Raw genomic sequence first — 23,216 nt, 5'->3', positions numbered from 1 at the left:
TTTTACCACGATATTAACATGGTTCTGTCGACCGCACGTCAATACTGATGACATCATCAACAGCTACACCGCATGAAGTCATGCACGTCAAAATCGATGACGTCATCGACAATGCGAAACACAGCTGCACCACGTGAAGTCAGAACGTCACGTAATTATTACAGCAGTCTGCCATAGCCTAGGGGTTGACAGAGAAATCTCTCACAGCTAAAAACGGTGACAAATCAGGGGTTAGAGAAAGATAAAACAAAAGTCAATAGCCATATAGATAGATGTTATGTACGACGAACGTTGATGGCTGGACAGATAATTTTATGTGACTGTCTTAAGTCAGGAAGGAACGAATCAATGTGAAAATACTAGCATACACTTCTTGTTATTCTATTTCTCAGTACAAAAGTTTCTCTTTATATCTCTTTATATACGAGAATATACGAGAAATTGTATATTTAGTATCTTGCTATAACGATTCATGACTTGTAGCAGTTGAATTCTATCCTTTTAACCGGGGCTTGATATGTTGTGTTGATAATGTTGGACACAATAGACGTTTAAGAAAGATATTAGAAATGAAATATATAATTATCAAGTACTTACTATTACCAAAATTATAATCCCTTAAACTATTTCCATTTATATTGTAAACATCAAGTTCCACACCATGACTTCCATCAAAGAAACATGTTTGGTTTTGCTGGTAATGGTATTGATGTCACACCTGGTTGACTCGAGGTTAGTATTGAGCAGGTGAGGAAATTTAATAGATAGGGGTGTATGTTTTATTTATATAATGATTATCTTTCTTTAAAGTATTTATCTTTAATAACCTCACATACACGATGGTTTAAATTTTAATTTTCAAGTCACAACTGCACTCCGATGATGATCTTTATATATGCTCCTTGGTGGCAATACCATCCTTTATAATAGTATAAAGACACAAGCGTATATTAGCATGATTGCTTCTGTATTCTGCATACTGTATGAACAAAGCATTGAACATATATACCCTAGCGATCCGGGATGTGAAACACTCCTTCCCGAAAGATGCACGGATTTTACACTTCCAACGAGATGTTTGCTTGACCCTAGCGTCGGAAGGCTACAGTCAGGATGTGCAGAATCAGATCTGATAACAGGCCGTTGTACTGCATTAAGTAAGTAATTATCATTTTGATAACTCATGATCATAACACATTATTTATGAACGTAACTGATAAGTAGTTTTATACTCCACATGATAAGTTAAGGAACTGTATTATATAGGCAACTATTAGCCATATGATGAATATAATATGCCATTCATTTCCCTTCATATTGGATTTGAGAGAAAAAAATCTCGTCAAAGGCTCGCAAAAGTGTTTTTTTTTTAATTTTAATTCATATCATGAAGAAACTCATTACAGATCCTATAATGCAATCTTCCTTCTCACAAGTCCCAAAGAAATAAATAAATGTATTTTTTCTGTAGCAGCTAAACAAAAAAAAGGATTGGAAGACATGATACTGTATTGGTATGTGTATATTTTGTAGACGTCAACAGTAGTACACAATCTTTTACCTGTCCGGTTAACCATGTGTTTGTTGGTACGTACAACATGCAACCAGTCTGCTGTGAGCTCGAATCCGGTAAGTATATTTGCTAAAGGAATGTACAATCTGGCGTCGGTCCATATTTCTTTTAACTAAATATTCGATCTCTATTGGATTGTGATTTCAGATATATGAAGCTATGATCGTGTTTGCTATAGTTTGTGACAGGTGTAGGTCAATAAAACAGTTGTTACTTTGCTGTGTAAAATTTATATGGAGAGCGTGGTGACTGATTGATTAAGATGTCCCGACATATTACTTCGTTTATGCTCTCCACTTCTGGGTCGCGAATTTAAATCCCATATGAGGCAAGGTGTTACATAAATCAAAGTCTGGTAAATTATTTAACAATGACATGAATTCTAATCCAACTTTATTCACCAAAAACACCAATACTCGTCACGAATTTCGCAATGCAAAATTATATGGGTAACATGATCGTTACATCATATTGACATAATTATAAACAATTTGATAATCGTGAGTTTACAAAAATATTCAAACAACAATGTACATGACTACTTTACTGTACATATATTTATTTATTATGTATTTTCTTGTGTACACGTTGAAAGTAGTTCGAAAGGTCCCGAGCTGTTCCGATCTATTTCAATCATGTCGGTAACGTAATGCATTTCGGGAAGCTCCGATATTATACGGATATCGCCGATATTGACCACGTGATGCGACTCGGATTTGAAATATTATCACATGTTTATCTCAAACTCAGTTAACAAATATCTGGGGGTTTTATTCGGGCGAAAAAATTCGCACATTTTCAAGAATATGTAAAATATTTTAGTTACATCACAGAGAAATGTCACTGAATCTATTTTAGTCATTGATAGTATTGCGTTATACCTCAGATAAATAAAATGTTTTTAGATTACTCCTTATAATTCACTATAATCCCATGACATTTTATGAAGATTTTTTTCTTTGAAATTATCACACTTATAGAACCAATTTGAAACGACTCTACAAACGACGGTGTTGTTATCCAAAATTTTGATATTGCGATATGATACACATTTTAATAAGTCAATTACAATTTGGATTGGATTATTTGCTATTGAATAAGGCTTTGGTCATGACTATGAAAGTGCTTAAGACATTTTATTTCCTCGACAGATGTCGTCCTCACAGAGTGTTTCGATCAAAATATCCTCTATTCGTTCCTTCTTGGATTCGACTTTCAAGTACCCGATGGTTATGCTCTAGTCGGCAAATCCCTCTATGGGTAAGTAGATATAATGACAAAGAAATAACAAAACAGTTGCTTTAAATGTTTCCGGATAATTGTTTTAATCTTAAAGACAATTACATGGACGTGGTCATAAATATGTTTACATATACGAAAATATGTTGTGTTCCACTAACCTATTAGATTATATTTATTATATTAAAATTTACGTTTATTCTCTTATTTCATATTAACAGACTTTCTTGTTAAAGGCCCACTACCTTTCCGGAGCAAAATCTAAAGGTGTCTTAAAATCATTAATACCATAAAAAATACATATCGAAGGCCTAAGATGAAGTAACAACATCAAACAAATTCAAGAGTTCCTGCGTAATATATGATAAGTGTAGAGATCAATTTTGCTGTTTTGCTGTCTGGTGCAGTAATATCAACTACCACGCGATATTTAGGACTACGACCAGCGATATGAAAATTAACATTTTAATTATTTTAATAAACTATTTAGAAGATTATGATGAGTGTAGTAAGTTGATAACTTTGGCCATTATACGAAATCATCGATCTCGTTTTACACTCCCATTTTAAGAATTAAAAGCAGTTTTCGAAAGGTTGGGTACCTTTTACCATTTGATTTTCACTTTAAATGTCAATGTAAAAACAACTCTCACAGTTTTAAGTTTGAAAGACTTTAGATGAATATCTCCTTTGCATTTGTGATGTATAAAAACTATTATAGACGTAATTAACCTTTGTTTATTAACAGAGAATGCAATGAAGACCCTACCATTTTCCGCATGAGAATCTGCAAGCTGACGTTACCTGCGTAGACATGATCAACCTTTCAAGACTTGAAAATTTTAGAAGAAAATGTATGATTAAACATGCTTACATACAATAAAACATAATTGATTGCCTGATACCAACTATTCCTGTTATTGTTTGACGTTTTGATTGACACTGAAATCTGTTCGTAAATAATCGATGTGTCATGTGTAACGGAAGGATTTTATTCCATTGAATTACTCACAAAAGTATATAATCTATTGTTTCGTACAAAAATCAACATATTCAAAAGTAGTTTAGGCCCAATCCCTTGCCCCAATTATCTACTTTTTACTTCTAAAAAAAAGATCGGACAATTATAAAACCCCTTTCCTTATACACAATTTACTGGATGTTATTATTAATGCACATGCCTGAAAATATTTAGGAAATAAGTCAAAAACGGACTGCAACGATATTTGTTACTAAAATTGTAATGATCTGGACATTTTTCATCAGAATTATATGATATATATCTTTTTAAAAAGTTGGAAAGAAGATGATAATCTAGTCGCTCCATTCAAGTCATTTCATTTACGAAGAGAAGGTATCAAAGGAGTATGTAAAGATGAATTCCATACTTGTAGTTAGATAATAATGTATTTTTATTAGTATCGCCGTATTCTGGAAGAAAAAGTGAATGGAGATAGTTTTAGGCTAAATTATTCTCGATTTTATAGACTAAACTAGGTTTTCTTAATATGCGTAGCTTGGTACATTTGTATGTGTATAAAATGTATCAATTCTCGTTTCAAAATATAAAGCTGAAACAGTTACATATGAAAGTACACCAGTACAGTAATAATTCGCACGGCCTGACGTTGAGATATTTCTAATTTCGTAGAATCTGATACCAAACACCCGTCCCAAAGCTCAAATGTATTTTTTTTTTTTGTAATTTTTTTATTTTTCGTCAAACAATACATCAGTTTTACATTAATCACATGAAATATTGAATAGCTATCTTCCATGCACATCTTTCACTCTGCTGTTCTTTCATTCATCATTATAATTATAATTATTTGATTTTTTATAGAGAGAGAGGAGGGAGAGAAAAAATAAAATAAAAAAGAACAAAGAATTGAGAAGGAAAGAAGGGATAATGGGATGAACTAGAAACGAGAGATAGTGAAGAATAAGAGTTAAATGTAGATATATTCTTATATGAAGAATAATGAGTCAACTAAATGAAAACATGAGTAAAAAAAGTAAAAAAAAAAAAAAAAAAAAAAGGAGGCAAGAAGTTAGATACTCATTCTATATTTGATAGTTACAATTGAATTAAAAACTACTGCTCAACATCTTGATCAAAAGCAAGCATGGCACATGTATGTATGACAAATAAATATATATTCTATTTTAGTAAAAGATATGTGCAACTATCAGGGATTTGTGAGTTCTATTAGTTTTATCCATTTTTTCCAATCTTTGGTAATATTTTTAAAAGTTTTTTTCTCCTTTTCTATAAGCTATGTATCTTTGAACATAATAATAATTTTTAATACAGTTTAAAAAAGCCATCACATTTAAAGAACCATGTAAACATCTTGTTTTAAAAATATAGTGTTTGATAAAAAGAACAATTTCATTATCTATTCTTTGATATATGCCGTTATGATTAAGTTTTCCGAAAAGCATAGTTTCTTTATTAATTGCAAATGGTATAAACAGAATATCTAAAAGACTTTCAAAATTAGCTAAAAAGTCCTGAACTTCAGAGCATTCCCAAAATAGATGAGTGATTGTCTCCCTTTCTAAAGCACATAACAAACAATAAGGATTATTAGAGAGACCAATTTTACAAAGATAAGTGTTAGTTGTTAGTATATAATGGGAAATTCGGAACTGAAGCCACTGAAGTTTAGTATTATTGGTAGAGATGAAGGGTATATTGTATATATCTTTCCATGTTTCTTGATCGTAGTCAAAAGAGGTTCCCCATTTAGCTTGACCAGTTATTACAGTATTGTTTTTGACAAGTGCTCTATAAAAATCTTGGACTCCACAAATGTTTTTCAGTATAATTTCAAGACTAAAAGGAATAGTTGGATAAAATAGTATTTCATTTGGTAAATTTACATTCTTCAGATACTTTTTAATGCTGGATATCAGTCCATGATATTGAAGATAATTACTTATTACACCATAAATATTACAAAATTCATCATATGTAAGGAATGAACATGGAGAAACACTTTTTAACAGGTCTTGTATAATTGAAATTCCCTTTCTAAACCATGATTGGTATAAAATCGTTTTATTTCCAACAATAATGTATTTATTGTACCAAATTGGTGTCTTAAGAACAGAGCGTTTTTCCGCTTCTAATTGATTATCCTTTAACCTTAGTTTGAACAATGCTGTAAATACATCCTTCCAAAAATCGTTCTTACATTTAGATAAGATTTTATTCAGATATTCACTTCCACAGTTTGCCAAATAAAGAAAGTTTACTTTAGTTTTTAGAATCATTTGCCATTTACAATTTGATCTAAAAATTCTTCTTATCCACCCTATCTTTAACGAGTCTATAAACGATGAAAGAGGAATCATTTTCAAACCTCCATCTATATAATTCTGGATAACTACATCTCGCTTAACTTTATCTGAGTTGCTATTCCAAAGAAAATTAAAAAGAACTGTGTTAAGATGTTTTACAAAATTTTCATCTGGATTTGGAAGTGAAATAAAAAGATGATTTAACTGAGAAATTAAGAGAGATTTTATGATACACACTCTACCAATAGGAGATATTTTCCTTTTGTTTCATGTTTGTATTAAATTTTTTAGTTTACATAATTTTTTATCAAAGTTCATTTTTGGTATTTTATGAAGATCAACATGAAAGTCAATACCAAGAAGTGTAAATTTAGTAACTCTCCATTGCAAGTTCAAGCTCGGAATAAGTGTATCACTACTATACTTTTTACTGCCTATCCAAATAACCTGGGATTTTCCTTTATTTATTTTGAGTCCTGAAATTTTGGCATAAATATTTATTTACATGGATATAATAAAGGTTATGTAAAACTAAACACAGAATGTATAACGTAACGCTACCCAATTTGGAACGCTACCCAAAATGAAACACTTTTAAAATATGTGATACAGAATTTTCAGTTTACAATCTAAACTAACAATAACAGTCCTGAACAAAAACTAAGATGCTGACTAACAACTTTGACATTTTCAATATGTCATTTTCTTTCCAGTTGCTTATTATCTGTATTTAAAAATGAAAATAATGAAATTTTGAAAAAAAAACTCCGGGAAACGACGTCGTGCGACAGCCCTAAAAAACATACATTTTAAAATAAGAAAAATAAATGCTGAATGGAATATTTTTTGAAAGACATGTGACTTGAATAAACTAAAAAATGTTTAAACTTTCTTTTAATGAATTCAAACATTTTTTATCATGCCTGGGTATTTATTAATCAAACTTTATTTAGGAGGTGTTCCAATTTTGGTACTCAAACCTGCTGAAACACAGGGCTGGACCGGGCATGCTTCCAAGCTCTGTATTTATAAATATATGCACTGCTGACAAGTAAACAAATCATGAAATTAATAATAAAAGCATCTATTTGTGGAATGTTGAGAAAAAAATCTGGATTCAACCACAAGTAAGAAATTTTTTACAATTATCTTCAAAAAGTGTTCCAATTTGGGTAGCGTCACGTCAGTAAAACGAATTCTGTAGATCCGTCGATGCATTACCAAAACGTTTCTTTTTTATTCAAAAATATGTTTGAAATGCACAATTAACTGAAAAGATAGACAAGAAAGTCAAAGTATACTGGCTTGAATAGCCGATTTATTGCTCATGTCAATATTACAGTGTATATCAGGTCATACACACAACGCAAGAGAGAAACTTCCCCTCCTCTTATGGTGGACAAGGCAATGATCAACATCTAGCTACAACTCCAAAAAATAGTTTACCATTTTCATTTGCCGAACCTCTGCCGGGGATCGCTTGTGCATTCCAATCAACGCACACATATTGGGAAGCAGCCCTATCACCATTTATCCCTGAAGCCAGATAACCATAATACGTTTCCGCTCACTCTGGATAGCATTGAGCATTGTGTCCTTCCCGGAATTATTAGAGAGACACTATCCTGGATACTTGACAAACGACACAAGGTACATCATGAGAACAGTCTGGCACCGTTTGGTTTCTCATACTCACCGCCGTACATGTTTCCGACATACGTAGTAGCACTAAAATAATTGTGTTGCCTCCAGATTGGCCGTAACGTCATATTAAACGGTGCTGATCATTAATTAGATGAAATTTTGTTTATAATGGCGCGAAAAAATATAGTCATCATTTTGTGATCCAATATACAGTTAATCTTCCAAGTAAAGAAAAACGAAAATCAATATCTCAAGAACGAACGTATCTGGAACGGAACTATATGTACAATGTACCTGTATCCCTATGTCAACATCATCACAGTAAATTGCAGTACACATGTTGTAATTTGGGTCTACTAAAGATATACAGGAAAACGAAACACAGAATGTAAATACATCAACTATATAACACTTCTTTACCCGCGTAAACAATGGTGGAAATCCCAGCTGGACAGTCATGTCTACTCTATCATGTAAAGATATGACCCCTTGTTGTGTTTACCTGTTGATAATACAAAAGAGATATACAATGTATAAATGTATTTGTTTTCTTTCAAAACGAACTGTGACAGAAAAAGAGTCATCCACTATCACTTGTCAATAGTCCACAGTTCTTTCATTTTATTAAAGACCTTTTTTCAAAGCAAAATTATAAATTCAAAGTGTTTCTACTCTATCTATACACGTGTCCGCAAAAGCTGAAGAAGAAACTTGGTCTAAAAACAATATAAAATCCCTAAACTCATCAGAGCTGATCTGGTGTGTGTAGCCTACTCAGCGGCCACCTTGTCATCCGTTGCTGATGCGTTTACATTCCTCCATGTGTAGTGCTAATATGGAATATTACGTGATATACAAATAAATGAAATTATAAGGAAAATATTTATTGAAGGAATTACTATGTCATAAATCCTGTTTTAACACACATAATGACTGATGTTAGACCACATAAAAAGGAAGCAATTTGAACCCAATTTTATCAGCATTCCTTAATTCTAAATTAGAGGAAGGGACACCTATTCCAGTCAAGCTTGATAAGCTTGTATCCAAGAGATATTTCCAAAAGATATCAGCATAATCTGCAAGTAATAGTGACAAAAATGATAAAAAAACTGAGAATTTTAGGACACTGTGTTCTTGGCCGAACATTTAACTCTGTACAGAAAACTGGACATTTTAGTTGAAAAAAAAACTGAACCGTGATGCGATTAATTTTCTTTATCATATGTTACCTATATCAACCATTAATAAAAATATATATATATATTTCATAATGGTAACACTATGTTAATTTCCTTAATTTATCTTAATACAAGTTGAATCATAGTAACCGTAACAAATTTGGAAAAAGTACAATTATAATCATAAATATATTCCATATTTCAACAAGGTCCAGATTATTTTACAGCTTACCTTGTGTAGGTTTGAAAGCTTTCGAATATCTCCTAACACCCGAAGTTACGCCTGCAACCTGGCTTACTCCTCTCCCTCTCTCTCTCTCTCTCTCTCTCTCTCTCTCTCTCTCTCTCTCTCTCTCTCTCTCTCTCTCTCTCTCTCCCTCTCTCTCTCTCTCTCTCTCTCTCTCTCTCTCTCTTCTCTCTCTCTCTCTCTCTCTCTCTCTCTCTTACATTCAGAGGTGGCGAATATGACTGCGGCAAGTATGGCTGGTCATCGACAAGTAATCTTTTCTGTTCAAATTAATTCGTAAACGACAACTCTGTCAGTGAAAAGCCTTATGTTAAAACATAAAAAAACGTATTAATCTGTATGCGTCTGATATGAGATTTAATACGTTTGAGAATCCTAGATACAGCAGAATTATATCAAATAAAGCATTATTTAGGGAACTTTACATTCCGAACGTTTTGCCGAAGATGTTGCTGCTTATTAGAGATAGCTTCATTATCAGAACACCCCAGCCGAGCAGCAACAGCTGTGGAAACGCGCGTGCTGAAGTTCCTCGGAAATTGCTTTCTTTTATATTTTGCTATACATGTTATAACATTTACGTAAAACAGAACGATGTCCATTTTTATGTGAGTGCAAATTATATACGGGTCTTAGAGCTCCACTTTTTTAGTATTTTTAAATGGTTGTTTAATTATTATGTAACACTAATTTTGTATGACCGAGGAGTCACTGAAACCTCTTTTAGCTAAAACATTGTTTTTTTATGAAAAGGAGACGCTGCAGACTATGAATTTTAAAAAAGATGTCAATTAAAATATAGATATTATGCCTTTTATAAATAATTTTGAGCGGGATTGTAACGAATCGTAGATAGGGGGCTCCCCAAACACGTTTGTATATCTTGTATTGTTCTGTATATTCTAGCCAATTAATAAATTATAATCTCCCTCAATTAAAGTTTCTGTTGCATGTTGTATTCTATAACACACCTGGAGAACAAAAGAGCTTCACCAGCAGCCAGTATATTTGATATGGTGCATAATGAAAAGAAAAATAATGTTAATTTCTAATTTCAGTTTTACTTTAATGTCGATATGTACGTTATAGAAATCATTATTTTATCATCCTTTCGTTATTTCTGGTAAACATATCCTTAAATCAAATAAATAAATAATAAATCATAATTCGCAAAATCCCTATCACTAAATCACGAAAAATCAGTTACAGGCATTGAAGGTGTGGATGCTGCTTACGAGCAACATTACAGGTACATTTTTAGCCTTTCGCGATGGTCCGTGCTGACACTCAGTGACCGACCGCGAGGGATCGATTGTCCATCGGGTCCATTGCGACACGTGACTATGCGATGGGTGATCGCTTAAGATTGTAATGCTCCGACCTTTAGTAAAATGATAACTCTCTACTTTACTTGGATTAGGTAGAAAACGCATACGCGTTAGACAATCAAATGGCGTTGTAAATACTTGCTCGATCTATTCTCGATGACGATTTGAAGAAAAAGATATTGACTAACTATTCTACCGCATCGGACAGAGATATCTACTCTTCCGATGAGGGAAACATTTCTACCTTCATAAATTTCGTTGATGTTTACGCGGTAAAGACTGATTTGAACTGGTTTTCATTCGATATGAATGGTTTGAAGTTTTGTTAGTCACAGTGCAACAAGTTAAACAATGTTTTTGACAAAATAAAATAGATATCTTTTCATTTATTCATTCTTGTGGTTTTAATGGTGTATTTCTAGTTTTTAATATTTTTGGGTGAATAACAGGGGCGGAAAAAGGATAATTTCCTACCTAGAAAATTTAATATGGAAAATTCTACCCTTGAATTAGATTTACAACAGTAACACTAGGAAAGCCTATTAGTCCTTTTTAATATAGCGATACATTGTGACATGTCTCTAACGGCGCGATAAATATACTTCTATAATAGAACAATTAAAATTTTATCGTATGGGGATATATAAAGAATAGATCTGATAGGCTAACAAGAATATCTGCACCCGAATGTAATTTTTTTTCCATGTCATACACAAGGGAAGTTAGACACCTGACACACGCTAGGCTAATAAAATCTGCTAACTGCAAGTGATCGAAATCGAGTTATCTCAGTCGAGGGCTAAGTTTTTGTAACATTATCCCAACCGAAGCGTTGGCCGAGGTTGTGATGCTATAAATATTTCAGTCGGAGACTGAGATAACCGATCTCGATCACTTAAAGATATGTTTTATCGCTCCTCAAAGATATAATAAAACACATCTATATACGCATTCAGAGTGTAAAATTATCCCGTCTTAGGCCTTCTTTTTCACGGACGATTAACCATTTCATCTGCGCTTTGAATTTTGTCATTCCACGTAAAACTATAGTTCGGTTATATCAAAGAAAAACGATGATCAATCGCCATATATTATTTTAATAATTGAAAACAGCAACCAAATAATGCTTGGTAAATGCTGAATGTACATATTTCTAATAATATTGACTATCAAAAGCGTGTGACGTCACCGATTCTTGATTATTATCACATGAATGACGTAAAATGCCGCCAAAATTGCGTGAAGGTACCAGACAGATCGGACGAGATACAAAATATATCTCACTGGATATCATGTGAGATTTCTCTGTCCGAGAAACTTGTGTAACGTCATCAGGAAACGCAGCGTATATGCATAAAGTCGCTAACATCATCATAACGTTTGATTTCATTGCAGTATTTCTCTTACAATGAGTCGGTTAAAAATGCTTCTAAAAGCAGACATTTGCCATGTACTTATCGAGGGATAATTACCTGAAACTTACCGCAGATCCGTGTTCCTGACTTCCTAAACGTGCTCCTTCCTAAAATGGTATTGGTTTATAAAATAACATTAAAAACTTAAACAACTGCAGATATTTGTTAAATAAGACTGAGAGATCCCACAAAACATGTTACACTGATCGTTTATTTAGTGCCATATAATGAAAGTAGTAATGATGATGCTCTTGAACTACCTTTGTTTTTATTCAGGGGTTATTATTCAAACAAAAAAAGCCAAATATCAACAAATATCATACGGCCGTGCTATATTTTAATATCTATTTATAAAATATGTTGTACATCTTTCGTCTTTCCATTGTAAGTATTATGGATTGATATCAGTAAGAGTATAAATGTGTGATATTATACAAATATAGCATTTTGATGAGGTCGATACATGGTTATATCGACATAAGAAAAAAAATGGAACGAGGACGTAGTCCGAGGTCGATATTTTTTCTGTGGTCGATATAACCATGTATTGACCGAAATCAAAATGCTATAATTGTTTTATTATTTTTCTGGATTTTTAACATTTTGAAATGAGTCTGAAACTAAATATGCATCGCATTGTATATTCTGCTTCGTGATGGCATATACAATCTTATGATTTTGTAACAAGTTTAATTTAAAAACAACATATGAAAACAGTATCAATTGATGCACTTCACGCTTTTATTACACCCGTTGCATGCGTGTTTGAAAATTGCATACATGTACATGTACTCAATTATACCTGTAGCTCCATGTCTTAAGGACACAGTCAATTAAATGTATAGTTTGTTCTCCGTTGAAATAATCCACTTCGACGTCAGACATATATTAACAGATTCAGACTGACATTAAGATACATTCTCTTATGCTTAGTACTCCATTCCGTAAAATACAAATCGTATACATACAGTAGGATTAGCCTACACCTAATGTTGTAACTACATGTAGCCTAGGTGGAATTTAAAAAAATAAACATCAAACGTATTCACTATTCAATGGCTCCAGATGCTTGAATGTTATTCGATTATTTCCTACTCTCCTACCGTGTTTATGTTGGAAATTTAAAAGTTTAAATTGTAGTTCAGCTGGAAGTCATCGTCATATTTGATAGAAACCGAAACAATCAACGTCGTCTGTCATATTTTGTGGTTACGCTTCAAACTCAGGTCACCAAAGCGTTTGTTTCAAAGCGCCAGGAAAACGAAACGTTTTGGTAACGAGGACGATAACGTTATCTAAGAATAATCGTACAATATACTTTTTCTATAAACCACTTCCGGAAAATTCGTGCAATATAGTTTTATATCGGTGATCACGTGGCGTGTTTTTGACCAATGAGAAGTGACAAAAAATCCAGAAAAATGATAATTTGTTTTATAAATGTATTGTTCTCGGTACAGGTAATACACGTCATAATTATTGTTATAATGGTTCTTTGTAATTCGTTTTTTCACCATAAGATTTGTCGTTTTCATATTTTAACTTAAATATACTATTTTACTGGATCGAAAGAACACTTTTTGTGTAACATCAGTTAAGTTTATTTTTGTCATTTATGTGTCTTTATATATATTTTTCAATAAGACGTGTTTCTCTAAATTGCCGTATGTAAACGACATATGCAACATAAATAAATCGAAGATATCAGGTCATGTTGAAAGGGGGGAAATGCATACAAATAAATATGCAGAAGTGTCCTTGGTAAAAGTATTACTTTCCATTTAGGCGTGGTTAGAATCCAATATGCATAGATTATTTTGAAATATACATTGTTATGAAAAAGACATTTGCATGGTGCTTGTTATATAATTTCCGAATAAGAAAGATATATACAAAAGGTAATTGATAGTGTGTCCCTGCATTATAACATTCGCAATCGTTTTTAATGGTAGAGACAGCTGTTTTTATATGAACATTCATTACTATCGCATATTAATAACAGTTGCGTAAGATATTAAAAAGTAAAACTATAAATAAAGGTGTTACATGCATGTTTGACAACATCGTTGCAGCTGAATTCCTTGTGTGAACACATCTCTCAGACTCCAGGTAAGTACCTTATATTTTTAGACATAATGCTAGGCCTAATCCTCTGTATATAGATGAGTGTGAACGTTTAGGTAGAGATCTTGATTGTTACGATACATGTACATTATCAATATTGAATACATATGTATAAAATGGATAGTTCAGAGTCTCCAGAAGAAGGACGCAGTTTTGTGAAAGTTTTTTTTACATTTTTTAATTTATTTCGTATTACAATTGACACAGATATAAAGACATAGATCAGAAGCCCAATAAAGGGGCCATCTCAAAAGTTATCATCATTATCTTAATATTAAGTAATCGTTACGATAGAATAGTATTGGCGTGCAGTATTAAGAAGACATTTGACTGTCAGTACGAGGGATAGACAAATCATATCAATAATCCAGAGATATACAACATAACGACTAATATTGACGGAGAGATAAACAGATAGACATACACAAAAATATTCATTCATACTGACAGCATTACGATGACAATCAACATCACGGAGGAGAGAGACAATCCTAACCCAATATCAGTGTAGATAAACGATATAAAGTATATTGCTTGAAAGACAGAGAGAGAAAGACAAGCTCTAGTCACAGGCCTTAAGCGCGATAGATATAATCATTCTTTTTCTGAAATTGGGTAGTGTTATATGGCTGGCCGAATTACATGTATAGACCTTGGCAAAGTATTGCACATATAGAGAGGTGTCAGTAAGAGCCAAAGACCTGTTTTCTAGTCATTATCTTTATAGCCGAACATGCTTTATTGGCAACGGCATATCAACGGTCCACTGACTTGAGCGGTCAGATGGTGGCCTCACAATGGAAAACACTATATATTGAACTCTAATTAAGCAACCACTTGTCGTAAGCAGCCGTTTTTCTTCGGTCCCTTAGGTGATCGTTTTAAACAGGTTTGAATGCAAAATTAAAAGACGACATTGAAATGACCGAATGCTGCTAGAATCGTACTCTACCTAGCTATGATATTGAAATTACAACTTGAGGAGTAATTCATGAATTCAAGACTGGACATTCATGAATTTTCCAGAGGGATTTGTAGTGACTTCGTCATAGGTAGGACATGTTTGTTTGTGCAATATAGAAAAGAAACAAAAGATATCAGCCTTAACAGATGTAGTTTTACCACGATATTAACATGGTTCTGTCGACCGCACATCAATACTGATGACATCATCAACAGCTACACCGCATGAAGTCATGCACGTCGAAATCGATGACGTCATCGACAATGCGAAACACAGCTGCACCACGTGAAGTCAGAACGTCACGTAATTATTACAGCAGTCTGCCATACTCTAGGGGTTGACAGAAAACAATCTCTTACAGCTAAAACCGGTGACAAATCAGGGGTTAGAAAAAGATAAAACAAAAGTCAATAGCCATATAGATAGCTGTTATGTACGACAAATGTTGATGGCTAGACAGATAATTTAATGTGACTGTCGTAAGTCAGGGAGGAACGGATCAATGTCAATATACTAGCATACAAATCTTGTTATTCTATTTCTCAGTAAAAAGTTTCTCTTTGCTATATGTTATAATATACGAGAATATACGAGAAATAGTCTATTTAGTATCTTGCTATAACGATTCATGACTTGTAGCAGTTGAATTCTATCCTTTTAACCGGGGCTTGATATGTTGTGTTGATAATGTTGGACACAATAGACGTTTAGGAAAGATATTAGAAATGAAATATATAATTTTATCAAGTACTTACTATTACCAAAATTATAATCCCTAAAACTATTTCCATTTATATTGTAAACATCAAGTTCCACACCATGACTTCCATCAAAGAAACATGTTTGGTTTTGCTGGTAATGGTATTGATGTCACACCTGGTTGACTCGAGGTTAGTATTGAGCAGGTGAGGAAATTTAATAGATAGGGGTGTATGTTTTATTTATATAATGATTATCTTTCTTTAAAGTATTTATCTTTAATAACCTCACATACACGATGGTTTAAATTTTAATTTTCAAGTCACAACTGCACTCCGATGATGATCTTTATATATGCTCCTTGGTGGCAATACCATCCTTTATAATAGTATAAAGACACAAGCGTATATTAGCATGATTGCTTCTGTATTCTGCATACTGTATGAACAAAGCATTGAACATATATACCCTAGCGATCCGGGATGTGAAACACTCCTTCCCGAAAGATGCACGGATTTTACACTTCCAACGAGATGTTTGCTTGACCCTAGCGTCGGAAGGCTACAGTCAGGATGTGCAGAATCAGATCTGATAACAGGCCGTTGTACTGCATTAAGTAAGTAATTATCATTTTGATAACTCATGATCATAACACATTATTTATGAACGTAACTGATAAGTAGTTTTATACTCCACATGATAAGTTAAGGAACTGTATTATATAGGCAACTATTAGCCATATGATGAATATAATATGCCATTAATTTCCCTTCATATTGGATTTGAGAGAAAAAAATCTCGTCAAAGGCTCGCAAAAGTTTTTTTTTTTTTTTTTTTTTTTTTTTTTTAATTTTAATTCATATCATGAAACTCATTACATATCCTATAATGCAATCTTCCTTCTCACAAGTCCCAAAGAAATAAATAAATGTATTTTTTCTGTAGCAGCTAAACAAAAAAAGGATTGGAAGACATGATACTGTATTGGTATGTGTATATTTTGTAGACGTCAACAGTAGTACACAATCTTTTACCTGTCCGGTTAACCATGTGTTTGTTGGTACGTACAACATGCAACCAGTCTGCTGTGAGCTCGAATCCGGTAAGTATATTTGCTAAAGGAATGTACAATCTGGCGTCGGTCCATATTTCTTTTTAACTAATGATTCGATCTCTATAGGATTGTGATTTCAGATATATGAAGCTATGATCGTGTTTGCTATAGTTTGTGACAGGTGTAGGTCAATAAAACAGTTGTTACTTTGCTGTGTAAAATTTATATGGAGAGCGTGGTGACTGATTGATTAAGATGTCCCGACATATTACTTCGTTTATGCTCTCCACTTCTGGGTCGCGAATTTAAATCCCATATGAGGCAAGGTGTTACATAAATCAAAGTCTGGTAAATTATTTAACAATGACATGAATTCTAATCCAACATTATTCACCAAAAACACCAATACTCGTCACGAATTTCGCAATGCAAAATTATATGGGTAACATGATCGTTACATCATATTGACATAATTATAAACAATTTGATAATCGTGAGTTTACACAAATATTCAAACAACAATGTACATGACTACTTTACTGTACATATATTTATTTATTATATATTTTCTTGTGTACACGTTGAAAGTAGTTCGAAAGGTCCCGAGCTGTTCCGATCTATTTCAATCATGTCGGTAACGTAATGCATTTCGGGAAGCTCCGATATTATACGGATATCGCCGATATTGACCACGTGATGCGACTCGGATATGAAAGATTACCACATGTTTATCTCAAACTCAGTTAACAAATATCTGGGGGTTTTATTCGGGCGAAAAAATTCGCACATTTTCAAGAATATGTAAAATATTTTAGTTACATCACAGAGAAATGTCACTGAATCTATTTTAGTCATTGATAGTATTGCGTTATACCTCAGATAAATAAAATGTTTTTAGATTACTCCTTATAATTCACTATAATCCCATGACATTTTATGAAGATTTTTTTCTTTGAAATTATCACACTTATAGAACCAATTTGAAACGACTCTACAAACGACGGTGTTGTTATCCAAAATTTTGATATTGCGATATGATACACATTTTAATAAGTCAATTACAATTTGGATTGGATTATTTGCTATTGAATAAGGCTTTGGTCATGACTATGAAAGTGCTTAAGACATTTTATTTCCTCGACAGATGTCGTCCTCACAGAGTGTTTCGATCAAAATATCCTCTATTCGTTCCTTCTTGGATTCGACTTTCAAGTACCCGATGGTTATGCTCTAGTCGGCAAATCCCTCTATGGGTAAGTAGATATAATGACAAAGAAATAACAAAACAGTTGCTTTAAATGTTTCCGGATAATTGTTTTAATCTTAAAGACAATAACATGGACGTGGTCATAAATATGTTTACATATACGAAAATATGTTGTGTTCCACTAACCTATTAGATTATACTTATTATATTAAAATTTACGTTTATTCTCTTATTTCATATTAACAGACTTTCTTGTTAAAGGCCCACTACCTTTCCGGAGCAAAATCTAAAGGTGTCTTAAAATCATTAATACCATAAAAAATACATATCGAAGGCCTAAGATGAAGTAACAACATCAAACAAATTCAAGAGTTCCTGCGTAATATATGATAAGTGTAGAGATCAATTTTGCTGTTTTGCTGTCTGGTGCAGTAATATCAACTACCACGCGATATTTAGGACTACGACCAGCGATATGAAAATTAACATTTTAATTATTTTAATAAACTATTTAGAAGATTATGATGAGTGTAGTAAGTTGATAACTTTGGCCATTATACGAAATCATCGATCTCGTTTTACACTCCCATTTTAAGAATTAAAAGCAGTTTTCGAAAGGTTGGGTACCTTTTACCATTTGATTTTCACTTTAAATGTCAATGTAAAAACAACTCTCACAGTTTTAAGTTTGAAAGACTTTAGATGAATATCTCCTTTGCATTTGTGATGTATAAAAACTATTATAGACGTAATTAACCTTTGTTTATTAACAGAGAATGCAATGAAGACCCTACCATTTTCCGCATGAGAATCTGCAAGCTGACGTTACCTGCGTAGACATGATCAACCTTTCAAGACTTGAAAATTTTAGAAGAAAATGTATGATCAAACATGCTTACATACAATAAAACATAATTGATTGCCTGATACCAACTATTCCTGTTATTGTTTGACGTTTTGATTGACACTGAAATCTGTTCGTAAATAATCGATGTGTCATGTGTAACGGAAGGATTTTATTCCATTGAATTACTCACAAAAGTATATAATCTATTGTTTCGTACAAAAATCAACATATTCAAAAGTAGTTTAGGCCCAATCCCTTGCCCCAATTATCTACTTTTTACTTCTAAAAAAAAGATCGGACAATTATAAAACCCCTTTCCTTATACACAATTTACTGGATGTTATTATTAATGCACATGCCTGAAAATATTTAGGAAATAAGTCAAAAACGGACTGCAACGATATTTGTTACTAAAATTGTAATGATCTGGACATTTTTCATCAGAATTATATGATATATATCTTTTTAAAAAGTTGGAAAGAAGATGATAATCTAGTCGCTCCATTCAAGTCATTTCATTTACGAAGAGAAGGTATCAAAGGAGTATGTAAAGATGAATTCCATACTTGTAGTTAGATAATAATGTATTTTTATTAGTATCGCCGTATTCTGGAAGAAAAAGTGAATGGAGATAGTTTTAGGCTAAATTATTCTCGATTTTATAGACTAAACTAGGTTTTCTTAATATGCGTAGCTTGGTACATTTGTATGTGTATAAAATGTATCAATTCTCGTTTCAAAATATAAAGCTGAAACAGTTACATATGAAAGTACACCAGTACAGTAATAATTCGCACGGCCTGACGTTGAGATATTTCTAATTTCGTAGAATCTGATACCAAACACCCGTCCCAAAGCTCAAATGTATTTTTTTTTTTTGTAATTTTTTTATTTTTGTAATTTTTTTATTTTTCGTCAAACAATACATCAGTTTTACATTAATCACATGAAATATTGAATAGCTATCTTCCATGCACATCTTTCACTCTGCTGTTCTTTCATTCATCATTATAATTATAATTATTTGATTTTTTATAGAGAGAGAGGAGGGAGAGAAAAAATAAAATAAAAAAGAACAAAGAATTGAGAAGGAAAGAAGGGATAATGGGATGAACTAGAAACGAGAGATAGTGAAGAATAAGAGTTAAATGTAGATATATTCTTATATGAAGAATAATGAGTCAACTAAATGAAAACATGAGTAAAAAAAGTAAAAAAAAAAAAAAAAAAAAAGTTAGATACTCATTCTATATTTGATAGTTACAATTGAATTAAAAACTACTGCTCAACATCTTGATCAAAAGCAAGCATGGCACATGTATGTATGACAAATAAATATATATTCTATTTTAGTAAAAGATATGTGCAACTATCAGGGATTTGTGAGTTCTAATAGTTTTATCCATTTTTTCCAATCTTTGGTAATATTTTTAAAAGTTTTTTTCTCCTTTTCTATAAGCTATGTATCTTTGAACATAATAATAATTTTTAATACAGTTTAAAAAAGCCATCACATTTAAAGAACCATGTAAACATCTTGTTTTAAAAATATAGTGTTTGATAAAAAGAACAATTTCATTATCTATTCTTTGATATATGCCGTTATGATTAAGTTTTCCGAAAAGCATAGTTTCTTTATTAATTGCAAATGGTATAAACAGAATATCTAAAAGACTTTCAAAATTAGCTAAAAAGTTCTGAACTTCAGAGCATTCCCAAAATAGATGAGTGATTGTCTCCCTTTCTAAAGCACATAACAAACAATAAGGATTATTAGAGAGACCAATTTTACAAAGATAAGTGTTAGTTGTTAGTATATAAATGGAAATTCGGAACTGAAGCCACTGATGTTTAGTATTATTGGTAGAGATGAAGGGTATATTGTATATATCTTTCCATGTTTCTTGATCGTAGTCAAAAGAGGTTCCCCATTTAGCTTGACCAGTTATTACAGTATTGTTTTTGACAAGTGCTCTATAAAAATCTTGGACTCCACAAATGTTTTTCAGTATAATTTCAAGACTAAAAGGAATAGTTGGATAAAATAGTATTTCATTTGGTAAATTTACATTCTTCAGATACTTTTTAATGCTGGATATCAGTCCATGATATTGAAGATAATTACTTATTACACCATAAATATTACAAAATTCATCATATGTAAGGAATGAACATGGAGAAACACTTTTTAACAGGTCTTGTATAATTGAAATTCCCTTTCTAAACCATGATTGGTATAAAATCGTTTTATTTCCAACAATAATGTATTTATTGTACCAAATTGGTGTCTTAAGAACAGAGCGTTTTTCCGCTTCTAATTGATTATCCTTTAACCTTAGTTTGAACAATGCTGTAAATACATCCTTCCAAAAATCGTTCTTACATTTAGATAAGATTTTATTCAGATATTCACTTCCACAGTTTGCCAAATAAAGAAAGTTTACTTTAGTTTTTAGAATCATTTGCCATTTACAATTTGATCTAAAAATTCTTCTTATCCACCCTATCTTTAACGAGTCTATAAACGATGAAAGAGGAATCATTTTCAAACCTCCATCTATATAATTCTGGATAACTACATCTCGCTTAACTTTATCTGAGTTGCTATTCCAAAGAAAATTAAAAAGAACTGTGTTAAGATGTTTTACAAAATTTTCATCTGGATTTGGAAGTGAAATAAAAAGATGATTTAACTGAGAAATTAAGAGAGATTTTATGATACACACTCTACCAATAGGAGATATTTTCCTTTTGTTTCATGTTTGTATTAAATTTTTTAGTTTACATAATTTTTTATCAAAGTTCAATTTTGGTATTTTATGAAGATCAACATGAAAGTCAATACCAAGAAGTGTAAATTTAGTAACTCCCCATTGCAAGTTCAAGCTCGGAATAAGTGTATCACTACTATACTTTTTACTGCCTATCCAAATAACCTGGGATTTTCCTTTATTTATTTTGAGTCCTGAAATTTTGGCATAAATATTTATTTACATGGATATAATAAAGGTTATGTAAAACTAAACACAGAATGTATAACGTGACGCTACCCAATTTGGAACGCTACCCAAAATGAAACACTTTTAAAATATGTGATACAGAATTTTCAGTTTACAATCTAAACTAACAATAACAGTCCTGAACAAAAACTAAGATGCTGACTAACAACTTTGACATTTTCAATATGTCATTTTCTTTCCAGTTGCTTATTATCTGTATTTAAAAATGAAAATAATGAAATTTTGAAAAAAAAACTCCGGGAAACGACGTCGTGCGACAGCCCTAAAAAACATACATTTTAAAATAAGAAAAATAAATGCTGAATGGAATATTTTTTGAAAGACATGTGACTTGAATAAACTAAAAAATGTTTAAACTTTCTTTTAATGAATTCAAACATTTTTTTATCATGCCTGGGTATTTATTAATCAAACTTTATTTAGGAGGTGTTCCAATTTTGGTACTCAAACCTGCTGAAACACAGGGCTGGACCGGGCATGCTTCCAAGCTCTGTATTTATAAATATATGCACTGCTGACAAGTAAACAAATCATGAAATTAATAATAAAAGCATCTATTTGTGGAATGTTGAGAAAAAAATCTGGATTCAACCACAAGTAAGAAATTTTTTACAATTATCTTCAAAAAGTGTTCCAATTTGGGTAGCGTCACGTCAGTAAAACGAATTCTGTAGATCCGTCGATGCATTACCAAAACGTTTCTTTTTTATTCAAAAATATGTTTGAAATGCACAATTAACTGAAAAGATAGACAAGAAAGTCAAAGTATACTGGCTTGAATAGCCGATTTATTGCTCATGTCAATATTACAGTGTATATCAGGTCATACACACAACGCAAGAGAGAAACTTCCCCTCCTCTTATGGTGGACAAGGCAATGATCAACATCTAGCTACAACTCCAAAAAATAGTTTACCATTTTCATTTGCCGAACCTCTGCCGGGGATCGCTTGTGCATTCCAATCAACGCACACATATTGGGAAGCAGCCCTATCACCATTTATCCCTGAAGCCAGATAACCATAATACGTTTCCGCTCACTCTGGATAGCATTGAGCATTGTGTCCTTCCCGGAATTATTAGAGAGACACTATCCTGGATACTTGACAAACGACACAAGGTACATCATGAGAACAGTCTGGCACCGTTTGGTTTCTCATACTCACCGCCGTACATGTTTCCGACATACGTAGTAGCACTAAAATAATTGTGTTGCCTCCAGATTGGCCGTAACGTCATATTAAACGGTGCTGATCATTAATTAGATGAAATTTTGTTTATAATGGCGCGAAAAAATATAGTCATCATTTTGTGATCCAATATACAGTTAATCTTCCAAGTAAAGAAAAACGAAAATCAATATCTCAA

The 23,216-nt window shown here is 32.3% G+C and overlaps 2 protein-coding genes across 2 annotated transcripts; both read left to right on the top strand.

Annotated features, from left to right (window-relative positions):
• Nucleotides 1-409: 409 nt before the first annotated feature.
• Nucleotides 410-3,716, top strand: LOC138328828 (uncharacterized). Its single transcript, XM_069275557.1, has 5 exons — nt 410-732; nt 1,015-1,157; nt 1,534-1,629; nt 2,725-2,833; nt 3,561-3,716. Exons 1-5 carry the CDS (start codon nt 662-664, stop codon nt 3,622-3,624), a joined length of 483 nt encoding a protein of 160 aa, XP_069131658.1. The 5' UTR covers nt 410-661; the 3' UTR covers nt 3,625-3,716.
• An 11,837-nt stretch (nt 3,717-15,553) lies between these two features.
• Nucleotides 15,554-18,902, top strand: LOC138328826 (uncharacterized). Its single transcript, XM_069275556.1, has 5 exons — nt 15,554-15,911; nt 16,194-16,336; nt 16,727-16,822; nt 17,919-18,027; nt 18,755-18,902. Exons 1-5 carry the CDS (start codon nt 15,841-15,843, stop codon nt 18,816-18,818), a joined length of 483 nt encoding a protein of 160 aa, XP_069131657.1. The 5' UTR covers nt 15,554-15,840; the 3' UTR covers nt 18,819-18,902.
• Nucleotides 18,903-23,216: the final 4,314 nt, after the last annotated feature.

This window comes from Argopecten irradians, chromosome 8 (assembly GCF_041381155.1).
Source record: "Argopecten irradians isolate NY chromosome 8, Ai_NY, whole genome shotgun sequence".
Lineage (NCBI taxonomy): Eukaryota > Metazoa > Mollusca > Bivalvia > Pectinida > Pectinidae > Argopecten > Argopecten irradians.
The sequence above is the reverse complement of the archived record's forward strand: the minus strand, read 5'-3'. Positions and strand labels throughout refer to the sequence as shown.

Coding starts and splice junctions, on each gene's coding strand:
- LOC138328826 (XM_069275556.1), top strand. CDS start 15,841: ATGACTTCCATCAAAGAAACATGTTTGGTTTTGCTGGTAATGGTATTG. Junction 15,912..16,193: donor TCACACCTGGTTGACTCGAG/GTTAGTATTGAG, acceptor TATATACCCTAG/CGATCCGGGATGTGAAACAC. Junction 16,823..17,918: donor CTGCTGTGAGCTCGAATCCG/GTAAGTATATTT, acceptor TTTCCTCGACAG/ATGTCGTCCTCACAGAGTGT.
- LOC138328828 (XM_069275557.1), top strand. CDS start 662: ATGACTTCCATCAAAGAAACATGTTTGGTTTTGCTGGTAATGGTATTG. Junction 733..1,014: donor TCACACCTGGTTGACTCGAG/GTTAGTATTGAG, acceptor TATATACCCTAG/CGATCCGGGATGTGAAACAC. Junction 2,834..3,560: donor GTCGGCAAATCCCTCTATGG/GTAAGTAGATAT, acceptor GTTTATTAACAG/AGAATGCAATGAAGACCCTA.